At 37.4% G+C, this 18,178-nt stretch overlaps 3 protein-coding genes across 3 annotated transcripts; all 3 read left to right on the forward strand.

Annotated features, from left to right (window-relative positions):
• Positions 1-1,311: 1,311 nt before the first annotated feature.
• On the forward strand, positions 1,312-4,647 carry LOC106919298 (solute carrier family 22 member 7-like). The gene is made up of 8 exons (XM_088007261.1): positions 1,312-1,709; positions 1,829-1,932; positions 2,221-2,375; positions 2,475-2,643; positions 2,715-2,838; positions 3,120-3,229; positions 3,900-4,114; positions 4,238-4,647. Exons 1-8 carry the CDS (start codon positions 1,332-1,334, stop codon positions 4,645-4,647), a joined length of 1,665 nt encoding a protein of 554 aa, XP_087863387.1. The 5' UTR covers positions 1,312-1,331.
• Positions 4,648-6,717: 2,070 nt separating this feature from the next.
• Positions 6,718-11,260, forward strand: LOC106919297 (solute carrier family 22 member 7-like). The gene is made up of 9 exons (XM_088007269.1): positions 6,718-7,235; positions 7,318-7,421; positions 7,893-8,047; positions 8,979-9,144; positions 9,306-9,429; positions 9,498-9,607; positions 10,031-10,245; positions 10,423-10,531; positions 10,688-11,260. The coding sequence occupies exons 1-9, from the start codon at positions 6,855-6,857 to the stop codon at positions 10,896-10,898; spliced, it is 1,575 nt and encodes a 524-aa protein (XP_087863395.1). The 5' UTR covers positions 6,718-6,854; the 3' UTR covers positions 10,899-11,260.
• A 3,421-nt stretch (positions 11,261-14,681) lies between these two features.
• On the forward strand, positions 14,682-18,077 carry LOC106919296 (solute carrier family 22 member 7-like). The gene is made up of 9 exons (XM_014989540.2): positions 14,682-15,098; positions 15,230-15,333; positions 15,767-15,921; positions 16,042-16,210; positions 16,474-16,597; positions 16,696-16,805; positions 16,927-17,141; positions 17,239-17,347; positions 17,846-18,077. The coding sequence occupies exons 1-9, from the start codon at positions 14,727-14,729 to the stop codon at positions 18,075-18,077; spliced, it is 1,590 nt and encodes a 529-aa protein (XP_014845026.1). The 5' UTR covers positions 14,682-14,726.
• The last annotated feature ends 101 nt before the right edge of the window (positions 18,078-18,178 follow it).

Genomic DNA, 18,178 nt, shown 5'->3' on the forward strand with positions numbered 1-18,178 from the left:
GGATAAAACAGTGAAGAGGTTTGAAGCAGGATTAGGTTATAAATAAAAACATTATGAGTTGTGAATATTATACAGATTACTATTTAGTTCATCATCTGAAAATAGAAAGAGCACGGCACAGCTGAATAGCTACCAAGTCATGGTAATTCACCAGATTAAGTGAATGGTTTATTGAAACCCTGCACTTTTATTTGAATGGTCCAGTCAAAGTCTAGACCTAAATCCACTCAATAACTCTGAATTTTAAAACTTTAAATTTTGATTTAGCTACTCTGCAAAGAACAATAAAATAAATATCTGTCTGAAAATGGACAAAGCTGTAGATAGTTTACACCTATTACTGCAACAGAAGATGGTCCCAAAACAACCCGTACTGCCATGCGGGTCTGGCTACAAAGGAACATCGCATCTGTCATTTCCTTTCTGCTTCACAATTATAAATTACTCTCTTTTGGTCTATCACATAAAATCCCTATAATAAACAACAAAGTATGTGGCTGTTGTGCAAGCAACAACAAGTTTACAGACTTGAGACAATGCAAGAACCTTTGTTTCACTTTTTAGTAATGCACAGCCAATACAATCACAACACAAGAGAACCACCTAACCCATGCTAAAAACATACACAAACCAAAATACCCCTCCCCCCCTTTTAGATTTCTTTACATGACCCTATCTGTAATTGTTGTATCAACCAGCAGAGGTCGCATGTGCTTCAAATTTGAATACATGTATACATTTCCAGACAAGAACTCTGTGTATCTTGTTCAGATTGTAAAAGTAAGGCTTATTTTCTCTTTATTTGTGATAAATCAGTGAATAATTATGAAAAAGTTTTGACATGGTTAATGAGACCTTGCTTTTTAAAGTTTCTGTCTGGACGACTTGCTGCCGTCGCATATAAATTCCCCTCACAGATTCACAGGGAACAAAATGTGGACTCAAATTGTTTAACAGTGTCTTTCTGTTAAATATTTGCCTGTAATCAGCTGTGCTTTTATTTTCAAGATATCTTACTGGAAAGTATCCGTCTGTCATACAGATATGCTGTATGCTTTTTAATATTTAAGCTCCATAATGAAACTGTTTTGCTGCACGCCTGTCAAGATGGTCTAATCACAAAAGTTTAATATTTTCTGGTTTGAAAAAGATTTTAAAAAGGAGTTTATGTTTGCTACAAAATAACTTTTATTTTGGTGGCAAAAAATGTTTTAACCAGATATCTGTAATGATTAACAATGCGCTCCTAACTGTGTCTTTTCTCTCTGTGTCTTCTCACTTTGCTTCACTTTCACCGTATGTCTCCTCATTGACGTCTGATCCGCAGCAAAATGAAATTTGACAACTTACTTTCTGAAATTAACGGATTTGGAAAATTCCAAGTCAAGCTGTTCTTGATTCAGATGCTCTCTCGAATCACTCTGCCGTGCCATTTTCTGCTAAACAACTTTATGGGCGCTGTGCCCCCTCACCACTGCAACATCAGCACCCTGGAAGATGGAGGCATCTTTGGAAATTTGACTCCCCACCAGAAGCTGTTGGTTTCCATTCCAACGGAGCAAGATGGGACTCTTAGCTCATGTCAGATGTTTGCAAAGCCCCGATATGAGTATCTATCAGGCAACCGCAGTGAGGAGGCGTCCATTGTTGAGTGTCAGAGTGGATGGGTCTATGACAACAGCACCTTTAAATCTACCTTGGTAACTGAGGTAAGTGTTGTAGAAAAAGGTATTAGATCAAACATACAGACATATTCTATCTACATAAATCCTGAAGTTGATTTTTTTTTATTATTATTATTTAAAACTGACCAGATTGTCCTTTGCAGTGGGATCTTGTCTGCAGCAGAAAAGGGATGAACAAAGCAACAGCAACAATTTTCTTTATCGGTGTCATGATTGGAGCCCCGCTCTTTGGGTTTCTCAGTGACAGGTAAGGATTTAAATACAAATACTGTATAATATGTAGTGCAGATGAGTCACTGTGCAAAAGGTTAAAACAAAAGCATCATATTTGCTCAAGTATATTCACTAAAATGTGTGTAATGCTACAACATAACACTGATAAGTAAAGTTAAGATGAATGAGAGAATTATGGGAGCTTTAGCTCAGTTAGAAAAGTTTGTTGTAAAGTTAGACAATAACTGTGGGGTTTTAAGTCAGTACAATTTTTTACCTTCTGAACATCTTGTAACTCTAAACTGATGTCCGTCATGACCAGGTTTGGGCGGCGACGACTGCTGCTGGCGGCTTACATATCCTCCTTGGCGTTTGCAGTTCTGAGTGCATTCTCCACATCTTATGTAATGTTCACCATCATGAGATTGTTCACAGGAATGTCCCTTGCAGGGATAAGCATTATCGCCATTGCTTTAAGTAAGAGAGACATTTCAACTGTGCTTCTTCTCCGTTGTTTATGTTACGTGCATTTTCATCTTCTGATCTGACTTTTCGTCCATGCCATTGCTACCGCAGATGTTGAATGGTGCAGCATTGAGCGCAGGACTTTCTCAAGTGTAATCATAAGTCTGGACTGGACCCTTGGGAACTGGCTTTTGACAGGGATTGCTTTCTTTGTGAGGGACTGGAGGATGCTCCTTGTGGTTGTTACTTCGCCACTGATTTTGGCCATCTTTACTTGGCGGTAATGAAGTTAAATCTTATTACTGAAAGATTCAAATTCTGTTGATGAAATAATGAAGTATGTCATTCCAGGTGGCTCCCGGAGTCTGCTAGGTGGCTTTTGGCAAAGAAAAATGCAGAAGCTGCGCATCATTACATTGCAAAATGCGCTGAGACAAACAACAGGTCCAAGTGTATCGCTACCATCACGCCAAAGGTGTTGTGCCTTGGCACAATATTCAGATCTCTTGAAGTCTTTTATTTTGCAGTCATATGATGCGTAACAGTGCAATGAAAGAAAAAAAACAATGACAAAGGGTTTTTAAAACATAAAATTAAACCCTGAATAGTGTGGTGTCCATTTATATTCAACTCCCTTTATCTGTTAACCTAAACTATGAAACAATTTTCTGTACTGACAGTCTTACAAGTAGATTATTTTAAAATGTCTTCATTTGAGCTCTCTGACTTTGCTCTATTTTTATGTTTTCGTCAAAGACATTACTGGAATCTGCAGAAGTTGATACTGGAGATAAGAAGTACACTGTTGTTGATCTGTTCAGGACCCCAAATATAAGAAAAGTTGCGATATGCTCAGGGATCGTATGGTATGTATTATTTTAAAGTGAATGGTTCAGTACTTTTTAAAGTGGTAACTTGGTAACAGAAACTTTTATGTTTGAGTGGCAATTGTTAAGATGGTGCCGCAGAAGAAGAAGAAAACACGAGGGGAAACACCTTACCTGTTTTAAGGTTCATGCTGTGTTTTCACAGTTACTGGTCTTTCTGGAAAGTGTTAAAACGCTTAAAGTAAACAAATATTTTATTGGATAATTTTACACTGAAATTTAACAAAATAGAGCATTTTATATGAAAATATTGAGTCGTGACATATCAGTATAATTTTCATAATAGCATATCAGCAGATGCTCAAAGGACAGGCCAATCAATCCAAACCACATCAACTGTGTTGCTATCTACAGGTTTGCCAGCTGCTAACGGATGTATCAACACTGCTGGTGTATTGCAACAAGTTGTCAGGCTACAGTATAATTAGTCTCTGTGGAAGATAGCACCAAAATATTAATGTTATGTTTCAGATGTCTTTGTTTTTCATGAGTTTCAGAAAACTCAGAGAAAACAACAAAGGAAACAAATTTGGGTTTAACTACTCGTTCACAAAGTTTCTGATTGCCTTAGCTTTGAGTTCCACTTATAAAGACAGAAAGTGGGAATAGCAAAAAAAAGTGCTTAAAGTAAAAAAAAATTGTCTTCTAGGTATGGAGTTGCATTTACCTATTATGGAATAAGTCTAAACATTACAGGGTTTGGACTAAATCCATTCCTCACACAATTCATCTTCGCTTCAATCGAAATGCCGATGAAGATTGGCGTCTATTTCTCCTTGGAGAAAATTGGTCGAAGGCGCTGTGAGATGGCAGCCCTGCTGTCTGTGGGAGTCTGTCTATTCACCAATATTTTTGTTTCAAAAGGTACTTTTTTTTTATTTATTTAAAACGGTCACGTTTGGTTAGAAATACATTCCTAAGTAATAAGATTGTCCTTCGCTTTCAGATGTTTTGTAGCACATCTAATCACTGTGGACTTTTCCCCAGATAAGTGGATTATTCGGACCATTGTGGCTGTCCTGGGAAAATCCATGTCAGAGGCTTCATTCACCATAATATTCCTTTACACAATTGAACTTTATCCTACAGTAGTGCGGTCAGTGGAACATATATACTTATGTTTATTAAGGATGTTTGATTTTGTTGTGATCGGAAGGTTCCCAATAACCTTTTTGTCCTTTTCCAGGCAGAATGGTCTAGGCTACACCTCGTTTGTGGCACGGCTGGGCGTGTCCATCTCCCCGCTCGTTATGCTGTTGGAAGACGTGTGGCAGTTCCTCCCCGCCGCCACTTACTGTGCTGTGGCGGTTAGCTCCGGTTTGGTTGCTTCACTCCTGCCTGAAACATTAAACACCCAGCTGCCAGAGTTCATAGAAGACATTGAGAAACCCAGGTAAAAAGGAAGAGGCGTTTCAAGGGAACATTATGTGTAATCCAATATCAAATATACAGCAAAGGTTTAGTTATTTACAGAGCCTCCGAGTACAAAGGTACAATTTAAGCGCATTGCATAAACACAGCACATTTTTTAATGACTTTGGAAATTTTTGCTCTTTTTCTCTTTTTTTGAAGGATATGTGTAAGGAGAAATAAGTGAGTTTTATTTGTATTGCAGGAACAAGTCAACACGGAAGATGGTCATTCAGTAAAAAGGAGAAACGACCAGTAACAGAATATTTTTAACAGCAAAACTGATTTTGAAACAAGAAAGCCAAAAGAGAAAACATTATCCTTGACTATTTACTATTCTCATCCTCCTGGAATCTGACTTTGGACTTTGACACTGTATCCCATGAAATTCATGAAATTAACTTCTATTGGCATCACTGGCACACCACTAAACTGGTCTAAACAGTGTTCCTCTGACACATAGGTTTATTCACGTCAATGCAAGCTAAACCTTTCAGATGTCGGACATGTAGTCTTCACTCTCCTCCATAAATCATCTGTAATCTTATTGCATGAATTATCATCAAATCCCAATTTAAAATCATTTGTTTACATTTCCTCTTAATTCATGTAAAGCACTTTGAATTGCCTTGTTGCTGAAAATGTGCTACATAATAAAATGACCTTACCTATAATAAAACAATTACTGTAATGTCATCTTGTCTCTTTGTGATGTTTTGGGCTTTAATTGAATAATTTTTACTTTATTGTCTCTTCTGCTTGCTCCGTGAAGTCAGTGTGTTTTGAAAAGTATATAAATAAAATATATTTTTTCATACCAATAAAATGCTTAATCTCAAAATGTATTGTCTTGTTAGTTTCTTTTTATCTGCTCAATAGTATACATAAATATGCTTAAATCAGGACACTTTATTAAGTGTCCTGTTTTAATTATGCCCACGGTGTGGAAACTTTTAACTGTGATGACTTTCAAATCACAATAAATGTGTGATACTTAATAAATCCACAAATTCTGTTGTCAGCATACTAAACATTATTTCCATATGTGACTTTTAATTAAAATAACACTTGAAAAGTTTATTAACTTTAAAAATGACAAGTGTGAATTACAGTTTAAGACTGTAAAATGTAAAACATGCAATCACATCAGTGCACACAACATAATCCTCTTTATATGGATTGGCCTGGATTACAAGTTCAGTCATTAGAGTTCTATGGAAATCAGCAAAGAGTTTATTGCAATTTTAGTTCAAGAGACACCGGAAAGTAAAAGAGCAGTAAATGACAAATTGTAGCAAAACAACGCTTTGTTTTCAGGTTTTATTCAAATAAATGGAAGATATGTAATAATGAGACATATTTCAATAACAGACCCATTATTGTCCTGTTAGTGATACTAATGAATTGCAGCATCTGTTACACAAGGAATATTTTCTCACTGTGCTTTTCAGTGAGAAAAGCACAATACATGAGGAAACTCTAAGGAACTCAGTGCATGTCTGAACGTTGTAGATTTACTCATCTGAAATCTTTGCACTAATTCCTAAACAACTGTAAATTCTAAAGCAAATGTAAACATTGGTACATATTGTTCTGCTATGTTTGCCACAGTATGCCAACAGAACATAAACTTTTTCAAAAAGAATCTTACTTATTTTTTCCAATACTTTTTAAATTTTTTATTATTTACATTCAGTGTCAATGTCCTTTTAACATAAACCCCAGGAGCAGGGGTAGTATCACTACACCACATTACGTGATACTATAAAATCTTCATGACAGTGATTCTAAACATCAATTGTTTCTGCAGAGTCATAGTTGGTATCTTCTGCCCCAGTTATTTCTGTAACTAACACCTGAAGGATCCAGAAACACTAACAGCCAAGTCCTTTGGTTTCACAGAACAGAGGTCCTAGATCATTTACTCAAGAACACCAATGAACGCCAATGAAGCCGATGGTTTTGCTGACAGGTGTGGGTTAATCAAACCAAGGAACACTTCAAGAACTGTCTGACGGAAAAAAGTTATTTATTGAAAAACAATAGTTACATGACAAGCTCTCGTGAGCAGAGCTGTATATCCAATAACCAGAGGTCTGTAACAGAGACAAAAAAAAAAGATGCGCTTTTCAGTTCCCTGCCTCCTGTGTGGTGCTTTCCTCCACTCTCTAGCACTACATCATCTGTCAGCAAGATGAAGTTTGAGAATGTGCTTGCAGAGGTTAATGGTTTTGGCAGATTTCAGATTAGGACACTTCTCTTGCTGGTCATTCCTCGTATGACTTTGCCATTTCAGTTCCTGCTTAACAACTTCATCTCGGTGATTCCTTCTCACCGCTGCAACATCAGTGCGTTAGACGATGGAGAAATATTTAGGAGTTTATCTCTTGAAGACAAGCTCGTTGCCAGTATTCCTTTACAGAGTGATGGGAGCCCGAGCTCATGTCAGATGTTTGCGGAGCCTCAGTACCACCTGCTGTATAACTCTACCAACTCCACTGATCTACCTACGATTCCATGCCAGGACGGGTGGGTTTATGACAACAGCGTCTTTAAATCGACTCTCGCCACCGAGGTAAGCTTTGTCTGTACATTTTTTTCCGTTATCATGAATTAGTGGTTTATCCCTTAACCCTGTTATCTGTGTTTGGTTTTAGTGGGACCTGGTTTGTGATAAGAGAAGTGTGAACAGAGTCACAGCCACCATCTTCTTCATGGGGGTTATGCTTGGAGCAGCGGTTTTTGGCTATCTCAGTGACAGGTGTGGATATTCCTCACATGTTTCCAGTCAGTTGGTTTATATCTGTATTTAAAACATTCAGGAACGTTTAAAATTATGACAAAACCAGAAGCACTAAATGATATTGCTAAAGTAGAAGATCGTATGTTCATTTATATAAACATCAGTGCTGGCATATAGTGTCAGATGTCTTTGTTTGATCACTTAGAAACATTTGCATAAACAGAAATAATTAAAAAATAATGGGGGCGGGGGGTTAGCGGTGTATTTTCTTCCTGTGCATGTGTGGGTTCCTTCTGGGCCCTTTGTCTGTGTCCTACATTAAGACACTTTTTCGGAGTGAGGATGTGCATGTATGGTTGTTTGTCCTCTGGATCTAAATTTTGCTCTGTATACAATAAGTTGTGACTGCAATCATTTACAACAGACTGCAGTCTATTTTTTGCATTTTAAATAGTCTTATTTATTCAATAATTATATTCATTTTCACAGGTTTGGCCGGAAGAGAACACTTCTGGTGTCCTACATAATGACCACCATCTTTGGTTTTGCAAGTGCTTTCTCTTATAATTTCGACATGTTTGCTGCCATGAGATTTTTCACTGGATTTGGGATTTCTGGAATCAGTATAATCTCCATTGTTCTATGTAAGTTGTCTGTCACCACATCAAAAAAATTGGGTTCTGTATAAGAGGTTTGAACTGATGACCACTTGCAATCTTGTTCTTTTGCTCACATCCCAAAACTCATGACCACAGTTGAAGGTAGGAATGTAGAGCGACCGGAAAATAGAGAGCTTTGCCTTTTGGCTTCACTTTCTCTTCACAATGTACTGCCGATGTCAGACTACCGATCTCCTGCCCCATTTCCCCCCTCAATACCTAAAGATACTCAAACTCCTCCAGCTGGTTGTAGGACTTCATTACTTTGTAATGAAGAGGGCATTCTACATTTTTCCAGTTCAAGACCATGGCTTCCAAAGTTTGAGGATGGCTCTTTATTTCAAACGTGACTGCTCAGCAGTGCAAAAACCAAGCTCCATAAAATGGTGAATGAGTGAAAAAACTTGACTGACCAAGATGAAATCCTGACCTCAACCCAACAGAATAACTCTGGGATGGATTAGAAAGCAGACTTTCAGCCAGGCTTTGTCATCCAACATCAGCGTCTGATCTCACAAATGTCAGTTTGGAAAACTAATAAACAGTCTGCACAAACACATTCCTAAACTTTGTTGACACTTTTCAGAGTTTAAGCTACCATAGCAGCAAATAATGGGCCAATTCCATACTAAAGTTTTTGTATTTAAAATAGAATGCCATTAAAGTTATGTGAATAAAAGGAGGTGCTATGATGCTGTAAATCTGATAAAATGTTTTTCCATTGTTGTCTTGGTTTTTTGTCTTGGTTTATGGTGCTGTAAAGCAAAATCTTAACATTTACAACAAAAAGTTTATTTATACAGAAAATCTCGACTGTGAAATAAAATACTAAGCTCCCTTGAATGAATCTTTATTTTAGTCTGTTGATTTTATGTTCTGTTCTCTTTTAATACCTTTAATGTTCTTTTTTTGACAGGCGTAGAATGGGTCGGAATCAAGCATCGCACCTTGGTGGGAGTCTTAATGAGTTTGGACTGGAGTTTTTCAACGACTCTGCTGCCCGGTGTGGCCTACTTTGTGAATGACTGGAGATACCTGACTGCCACTGTGACCAGCCCACTGCTGCCGGCTATAATCTGTTGGCGGTGAGCAGAAACTGGTTAGATTTAAACAGTAAAAAGAAAGTAAGCATTCACTCCTGTTTGTAGAAGCAAGTGCATTTTTGAACATTAGAAATCTTTTAGAAAGTCTTTAGAAAATCTTTTATGTTTGCGTCACGCTGCCAACCGTTCTTCTTGTGCAGGTGGCTCCCAGAGTCTGCCAGATGGTTGATAAGTACTGGAAAAGTGAATAGTGCTCATTTTTACCTGACTAAGTGTGCAAAACTCAACCGCAGAGAGGAGTTCATGGCTGACCTGAAACCTGAGGTACAACAATTTCCACATTCTCTTCATGTAAAGAGGTTTTTGTTTAAATTTCTCTTTCAATTGTCTAGATCCTCTCCAAAGTAATACTTGTTGAGGATGAAAATAGAAAATACTCCTACATGGACCTTGTGAAGACTCCCAAAATGAGACGACTTGCTCTACTAACTGGCATTGTTTGGTATAAACATTTTTTTATTGTTTTTCAAACTGCGATATTACAGGGCATAAAAAACGCAGTGATACCTCTTTAATGTTTTTATTGTGATTTAGTACATTGGCTTTATACATCTTGAGGCTATAGAGTATTACTCTGTTCATCTTTCAAAATAGCTCCAGTCTGATCACCCTTAGTTTCATCTGTCAAAATCAGTTTTGTGGTCTTGTTAAGGATTGCTGATTTGACTTAGGTTTAAACTAAAAACCTACACACCAATAGAGTTTGGACTCTATTGTATAGAGTCCAAACGACAGGAAGCAGTTCAGCAGCAGCAATACAACACATGACACAAACTAGCCAATCAGAAACCAGCATTCATAAAACATTTTTTTTTTTTTTTTTTTACTAAACATATTTCTTGCTGTGTTTTTCTTTTACCCGTAGGTTTGGAGTGGCCTGCGTCTATTACGGAATCAGCTTAAATGTTCCTGGGTTTGGAGTGGACATTTATCTCACGCAATTCATCTACGCCATCTCCGAAATCCCAGGAAAAATCTTCATCATTTTCTTTTTGAACAAATTAGGCCGAAGATGGACTCAGGCTGGAACACTTGGCTTCACAGGGCTGTGTTTGTTCTGCAACATTTTCGTCCCTCAGAGTAAATCAAAAATCTAAGCATGTGTTTCTCACAACCAGAAAGCTTGCAGTAGCATTTACACGTGACAAACATTTGAATTGTCAGTGACTTGAAGCGATAAGTCCTAAAACCATGAAATCATGAATTGTCAAAGTTGGAATACCTAATAAAAGTTGTTTTTTTTATTATTTATTTCAGATATGTGGATAGCAAGGACGGCTTTTGGAGCTGCAGGAAAGATGTTTGCAGAAGCAGCTTTTACAACTGTGTTCCTGTACACAACAGAACTCTATCCGACTGTCATGAGGTCTGAAAACATTTCACCTCTTTTTGTCTAGTCAGACACATTTTAGTATCCAGGAAAACAGATTTGCAAGCATGTTATTCTCATAAAAACAATAGTAAGAACAATATCTGTAAATAAGGACTCGAAATTAAAATGATTCTCTGTTTGGTTATACAGGCAAAACGGACTTGGTTTCAGCTCTTTCGCTGCTCGCACTGGTGTGTCTCTATCGCCCCTGGTGATGATTCTTGAGGACGTCAAGTCTTACCTACCAAATATCATTTTCACCTTGGTGGCTTGCATTGCATCTGTGTCAACTTCTTTTCTTCCCGAGACACTAAACGTCCGTCTCCCGGAGACCATCGAAGACATTGAACAGACAAGGTAAAATACAATAAAAATGTCTGTTTCTTAGCAAAACCTCAAAACGAAAGCTTTGTGAAAACGTATTTTGTTTTGCAGAAGACGGTCAATACCGACATCCGATGAGAACGCGACTCTGTGACTGCTTTTGGGCATGAAAAACAAATTGGTCGATTTCCACTGGAGAATAATTGTCTACAATGTTAATCTGCTATACAAACCCTACTCTGTTGTTTGATGAAATGCTTTGATGTCGTGAGCAGAACATGTTTGTGTCTGACACTGATTAGAGACAGTTAAATATCTATCAGTCTGATGCTAAAATTAGGTCATTGTCATGTAAATCCTTGAAGAATCTACAACTTTAAAATAAAATTACACACTAAATGGTGTACATCAGTGTCGTGACTGTGTCCTCTTAAACTTATTCACCGACAACGTTGAGGCTGCTGCAGCCTCCTGATGGGAAAATAGTTAGTCCCATCAGGAAAGTGTCCATGTTTATAAGGGCTTGTTAAAATCTGATCAGACTGTGCCAACGACAATTCCTTGCATTACAATCCATCCTCAGTGATCAGATGTCAGCTTCTTCTTTACATGAAAATAAATATGTATCCGTGTCACACAGTGGGCTGTCATGAGAGCCATCACCAGGTCTGCTGTTGTTTTTTGTAACATCAGATGCAATAAATTACTTAAACTTTTTAATATAAAGGCAGAAGTTCATCAGAGTCACATTTTTGTGCAGTTATTTCAGCTATGGATTTAAGGCTTGCCTGTGTAGTTTAACAGACAGGACAGCTACCCCATCATACAAAGGGATTCTGTACTCTGAATTAGTAATTTTATCGTCAATAGATAAATTACCTACATATCTGAGAGAAATTCACAGCAACCTGACCCACTGATGATAAAATCCCAAATAATGAGAAAATCTCTTTTTTTATACTCTGGAGAATTTCAATGAGTAAACATTTTAAAAGGGGAAAGGAAGCAGTCTTTAATTAATGGCTGTAAAGCTGTTTTAATAGATTAGAGGACCACCGTTTCTGTCAACACCACCTACATTGCAGAGGTGGACACTGTGAAAGAGGTGAACTCTTTCACAGTGTGCATAGATGGACTGTGTTCAGACTGCCAAAGTAATGCAAGTACAAGTGTCCAGGCCACCTGTAAAGATTTTGCCATCACTGTGCCACATGCATATAACCCTGTCCAGACACTCAGATCACCCAGGACTTGACACATGCAGACATTTTTCAGCTGAGTCATATTTTGCAGCTGTAGATGCTTTGATCCTGAAGTGCTAAGCTAATGTTCACAAGTTTACTCCATTTATTTACTCTGTAATACTTATGTCAATTTGCCAAAAATATATGATGATGGGCCTGCATCAAATGCTGCCTGCAACACGGCAGAGTGGAGCCGCTGAGCCAGTGCCTCTTCTGTTGATGTTTTAACACACAAAATTAAAGTCCACTTAGGTTTGAAATGGATAAAAAGTCTGCTGAAGGTGACAGACGGTCACAATGTAAAACTTGCATGTGATGAACATGGTCAGGGTCTCTCTGTTATTTTTGCTTACAACAAACACAAAAACAAGAACACGTTTATGAGTAGTTTAAACATGAAAATGTTTGGGGCTTGTCATTTCACAGGTTGGAATTAAATCACAGAATACTGTGAAAAATAACCTGAACTGTTGGGGAAATACAGTTTTAGGTTTTGACAACAACAAAGAGGCATACGAAAAGAGGCTTCAAGTTTTTAAGTAGTTCTGTTAAACTGGATTGTGTTGATTGTTGGAGACGCAGCTTACAAAATTACAGGTATTAGACCAACAGCCGCTCTGTTATACATGAATCAGTAAAGCCAGGTAATATTCAACATTTCCTTGCAAATCTAGTGATGTGCTGTATGAGCATGACTCATCACAATCCAGTACAAATCTGAAAACATAGAGTTTGCAAGCAAGATAAAGAAATGTGTTTTTAAACAATTAACTGTTCAAAAGTGCTGCTTTGTCTTTTTTTTATGTGTAGATTACACTGGCATGAAAATGACTGTCTTTTAAGGTGACTAGACTAAACATACAACAGCAATAATATTATTATGCATTGTAATGCCACATTATGCAGATCTTACTAAAGACTAAATTTAACAGTTGATTGTTCTGTATTGTGTGTTTAATATCCTAATTACTTGCTGAATGTTTTAAAATAAATTCTGATTTTAGGGCAAATTCTAATTCTCATAAAAGAAAATATGAAAGAAAAGTGAGATAAAAGTATTGAAGAAAACATTTTGAAAAATTTAATGAAGTCTAATCAGGACAAGTAAGTAAGACATGTTGGTGTTTAAAACTGAAGCAAAGACTTGTTTAAACAGTCCCACAAATTTGTGGACTTACAAACTCAAAGTTTCTTCATCAAACATCATACACTCATAAAACATTGCACATTTTCACTTTCAAAGGCTTGACATTAACTGTAAACACCATGGATAATAATCAGAAATTTGACATTTAAAAACTGAAAAAATAAACTTTGATTTTCAAATAGATTTAAATCGGCAGAGGTGCAGTACAACAGCTCAGCTTCCTTCCTTAATAACCAGCAAACAACATGATGCCAGTTTGGGCATGGAGATAAACAGGAGGAAGATAGTTCTAACTACAATCTCTCATCAGTCTTTAAAGGGAAAAGTATTGACTTAACCATCAAAAACCTGCATGTATCTTAAAAAGTGTAAACATAAAAAGTTCACTAAATACCAAGCCATTTATGGATATGAAGTGAAATAACTTTTTTGATATGTGCTCTGCAGTGTTTTTCAAAGCTGGGGACCTGCTTTGTATCAACCCTGTATGGGTAAATCAGAGGACAAGTAAATACCTTCTCTTCAGAGGGTAACTCTCTGAGCATCTAAACTTTTACCAAATGAAGATGAGTGTCAGAGTTAATGGCAAGGTCAGGAAAGAAAAAGCAGATTTGTTTAATCTTGAAAATATTGTCATTTCAAAACACAGGCTTAACAAAACTGGACAAAAACAATCCAACGAGTATTGATTCCAACTGCAAGAGGTCGTGGTCAGACTTTGGCAGAAGTAGGGAGTGACGGTGTAATGGTATATGGATTCTTAGCACAATTTGTTACTTGTTTAAACGCCACGGCCTACTTGAGTGTTGTTGCTGCTCCATCCCTTTATGAGGCTCAGTGCATCCATCTTCTGGGAAAGCTTTTTCTACTTTTTTTGTTTTATGAACCTGACGATTTCACTGTGCTGCTCTGAGCTAGAGCCAACAAATCAGCAACAAGTGGAGATCTATCAAGTTAATATTGTGCAAAAATTGTAAGGAAAATATATTCCAACACATTGTTGTTGAATCTGTGCAACAAAACATTAGCGTAATTCTGAAGACAAAAGTTGAACCTACTGCTAGTGATTTCTACCTAATGAAGTGGCCACTGAGAGTTTACCTTCAATATGCCAGAATCTTCGGTTTCTGATAAAACTGTTGTGTTTTGTCTGATCTGCGAAGTTTATGAACAAATCAACAGCAAAAGTGGTGGTCCAATTTTTTCTTTCTAAATAATTGCCTTCATAAGATAACTGCAAGCTCTTCTTACATAAGGGAATGCTGACAGCAAGTTTGTAAAGTAAAATATTAACTCCCTTCACCTGTAATCTTGCAGTGGGTGGTTTCACCAAATGTCAAAGGTCGTACATGCTTGACAGAGATTGAAAAGATTGGTGAATTTCTCAGTATACAGGCATGGGAGCTTGAGGAGTTCATCTACTTGCTTTAATGATCTTGCATGAAGACCCACCGCACTGGAAAAAGACGCAACAATGAAGTTTGAGAATGTTCTTGCTGATATTAATGGATTTGGAAAATTCCAGAAAATGATCATTGCGATCAACTTCCTGGGTCGCTTCACGCTTCCTTGCCACTTTGTGCTGAATAATTTTATCGCAGCAATACCAGCTCACCACTGTGACATCAGCTCGTTAGATGATTTTCTGAATTTATCTCAGGCAGAAAGAATTACTGTGAGTATCCCGGTCGAGACAGATGGGAGTCCCAGCTCCTGTAGGATGTTTGCGAAGCCTCAGTATCACCTGTTGCTCAACTCTTCTGATGCTACTGATGCGTCCACTGTGCCATGCCAGGATGGATGGGTGTACGACAACACAACCTTCAAATCAACAATAACCTCAGAGGTAATCCTGCAGACTTTTCTTACCTTTATCTACATAAAGATAAACATAAATATTGATATTAAAACTGACATTTTCCCAAAAGAAGACTAATTTTTGGAGGGAATGTGCCTTTCTACTCTTGTTACATGAAGTGGGACCTTGTGTGTGACAGAAGAGCGAAAAACAAAGCAACAGCCACCATCTTCTTTGTTGGAGTAATGTTTGGAGCCATAGCCTTTGGAAGTCTAAGTGACAGGTATTACAGTTACGTAATGGTTATGTAAAGGAGTAATTAAACTATATATATATATATATATATATATATATATATATATATATATACACACACACTGCTCAAAAAAATAAAGGGACCATTTCACTTTAATTTTGTGTGTGGCTCCAAATCCAGGCCTCCATTGGTTAATAAATTTGATTTCCATTGATGATTTTTGTGTGATTTTGTTGTCAGGACATTCAACTTTGTACAGAACAAAGTATTCAATGAGAATATTTCATTCATTCAGATCTAGGATGTGTTATTTGAGTGTTCCCTTTATTTTTTTGAGCAGTGTATGTATATATATATATATATATATATATATATATATATATATTTTTTTTTTTTTTTTTTTTTTTTTTTTTTATGTATCTTAGCTTCATGCTGCTAAATTGTTTCACTACTACTACAGGTTTGGCCGCAGGATCATGCTCCTGGTGTCATATGTATCTGGCATGCTGTTTGCTGTAGCAAGCGCCTTTTCTACGACCTATGTGATGTTTGCAGTGTTGAGGTTCTTCACTGGGTTCTGCATCACTGGCATTGTCATCGTCTCATCCGCTCTCTGTAATTAATCTGATATATACCAAGCTAACCTGAAAAGATCTGGGCAGCTTTAGGCATGGTTATGAGTAACATGTTTTAACTTAGTCTGAAAATACTGAAAACTTAGATATTTCCTTGCAGGTGTGGAGTGGGTGGACATTGAGCACAGAAAACTGGTTGGAGTCATCGATAGTTTATCCTGGACATTTGGCAGCACAGTATTTGCAGCAATTGCTTACTTTGTGACTGACTGGCGTTGGCTCATTCTAAGTGTTACGTCGCCTTTAATCTTGGCCATCATCACTTGGAGGTAAGACTTGGTGGTTTCCCACAAATACAACTTTGTATTCTGTCATGGTGGAAATAAATTACAAAAATTCAGTAAAAGTTTTGATGGCAAGTGTGTTAAGTCAATGTTTCTTTATAGTATTAAAACTTTGTACTCGTATGTATAAAAACTAATGAAAAACGTCAGTTCATAACATAGTTGTTCCATCTGGGTGATGGGGGTGATCAAAGTTTGATTTCCTATAGGAATATATGGATTAAAACCATTTATTTTGCTAAACTCAGGTGGATGCCTGACTCAGCGAGGTGGCTCATTGCCAATGGAAAACTGGAGCAGGCTCAGACATACTTGAAGAAATGTGCCAAGATAAATCAAAGAGAAGATTTCATTCACACACTAAATGAAGAGGTTGTATTCAGCAGAACTGAAAGTTAGTCTTAATTTTAGACCATCTGTATTTTAGTGATCAGAAGTAAAAACCAATATCTGCCCCTGACATTTTTCAGACCTTATCCACGATTGTAGACAAGGAGGCAAGAGGACGAACTTATACGTACCTCGACTTGGTTCGAACACCTAAGATGAGGAAAATAGCTCTGAAAACTGGCCTCTTATGGTTTGTACAACCTGTGCTATTTGCTTTATTATTGCCAGGTCAAAATGACTTATAACTATAAAATGCTAATTATATTTAACTGAACATTTTTTTTTGTATCTGAATACTTCTGTACCCATAGGCTTTGTATTGCTACAACATTTTACGGCATCAGCTTCAACATCGCGGGCTTTGGCTTGAATATCTACCTTACTCAATTTACCTATGCTATAATTGAGTTGCCAGCCAAGCTATCAGTTTACTATTTGCTGGATAAAATCGGCAGGCGCAGCACTGAGGTGGGAGCTTTGTTGTTATCTGCGCTCTGTCTTGGAATCAACATTGTGATGCCAAAAGGTAGGAGACTAACTGCTTCAGAAATTATCATGTAAAGAAAACCAATTAACTCTAATATATCTAGAAAAAAAAAAAGTTAACACCCCTTTCTTCGCAGATATGTCTGCGGCCAGAACAGCTGTTGCCGTTATTGGCAAGGGGTTTTCTTCAGCTTCCTTTGGAACGGTTACGCTGTACAGTTCAGAGCTGTATCCAACTGTGGTTAGGTAATGTAAATGACAACCTCTCACTTTTATGGATAACTTCAACACACAGTAATGTAGCTGCTTTGATTTCCAAAGGCATGTGAAAATACACGGTTTAAAACAATGACTTGCCGCCTCCCCTGCCCCCCTCCATTTGACATTGGGCACTTTCCTGATATAAATTTAAAATGTTGAACTTGCTGTATTTCTGTTTATTTTTGCTAATACATATTGTCTTGCAGGCATTCAGACGGCATAAAGAGCATTGACCTTGAAAACCATTCACAGAATCAAATTGTACATTTTATCTTCATCCCAACAAGTGGCACTTCATTTCTCTATGGCTAGAGTCACATAAAAAGCTTTTAGATACTACAGGAACTAACATGACTGCAGCTATTAGGATTTTTATACACCTTAATAACCAAAGGGGACTTGAACTATTTGTTCCTGCAGAAGTAATCTCTTGAGCCTAGAAGGTCTCTCCTGTTAAGAGCTGTACTTCTGTCTCTGTTGCAGGCAAAATGGAATGGGCTACAACTCCTTCATGGGTCGGTTTGGTGTTGCTGTGTCTCCTCTGATCCTGTTACTAGATGAGGTTTGGAAGGATCTTCCGCAGGTGGTCTTGTGCTCAACAGCTATACTGGGAGGACTGGTGGCAAGGACTTTGGCAGAGACACGCAACAGGTGTCTGCCAGAGACGATTGAAGACGTTGAAGAAACGCAGTTTAACACGAATCAGAAAGCGTAAATATTTTCATGGAAAATGCAAACCGAATTTTGACGGATTGATTTGTGGAAATTTGTATGCAATTGAATGTTGATGTTTTATTATGAAAAGTTGACATTTTA

Source organism: Poecilia mexicana, unplaced genomic scaffold (assembly GCF_051168715.1).
Source record: "Poecilia mexicana isolate PSO_F unplaced genomic scaffold, ASM5116871v1 scaffold_1, whole genome shotgun sequence".
Taxonomy (NCBI): Eukaryota; Metazoa; Chordata; class Actinopteri; order Cyprinodontiformes; family Poeciliidae; genus Poecilia; species Poecilia mexicana.

Excerpts from the sequence above, each read along its gene's own strand:
- LOC106919296 (XM_014989540.2), top strand. The coding sequence starts at position 14,727 with ATGAAGTTTGAGAATGTTCTTGCTGATATTAATGGATTTGGAAAATTC. Across the intron at positions 15,334-15,766 it reads TTTGGAAGTCTAAGTGACAG|GTTTGGCCGCAGGATCATGC; the intron begins GTATTACAGTTA and ends CTACTACTACAG. Across the intron at positions 16,806-16,926 it reads CTGAAAACTGGCCTCTTATG|GCTTTGTATTGCTACAACAT; the intron begins GTTTGTACAACC and ends CTGTACCCATAG.
- LOC106919297 (XM_088007269.1), top strand. The coding sequence starts at position 6,855 with ATGAAGTTTGAGAATGTGCTTGCAGAGGTTAATGGTTTTGGCAGATTT. Across the intron at positions 9,145-9,305 it reads CTGCCGGCTATAATCTGTTG|GTGGCTCCCAGAGTCTGCCA; the intron begins GCGGTGAGCAGA and ends CTTCTTGTGCAG. Across the intron at positions 9,430-9,497 it reads TGGCTGACCTGAAACCTGAG|ATCCTCTCCAAAGTAATACT; the intron begins GTACAACAATTT and ends TCAATTGTCTAG.
- LOC106919298 (XM_088007261.1), top strand. The coding sequence starts at position 1,332 with ATGAAATTTGACAACTTACTTTCTGAAATTAACGGATTTGGAAAATTC. Across the intron at positions 2,376-2,474 it reads CATTATCGCCATTGCTTTAA|ATGTTGAATGGTGCAGCATT; the intron begins GTAAGAGAGACA and ends TTGCTACCGCAG. Across the intron at positions 3,230-3,899 it reads ATATGCTCAGGGATCGTATG|GTATGGAGTTGCATTTACCT; the intron begins GTATGTATTATT and ends ATTGTCTTCTAG.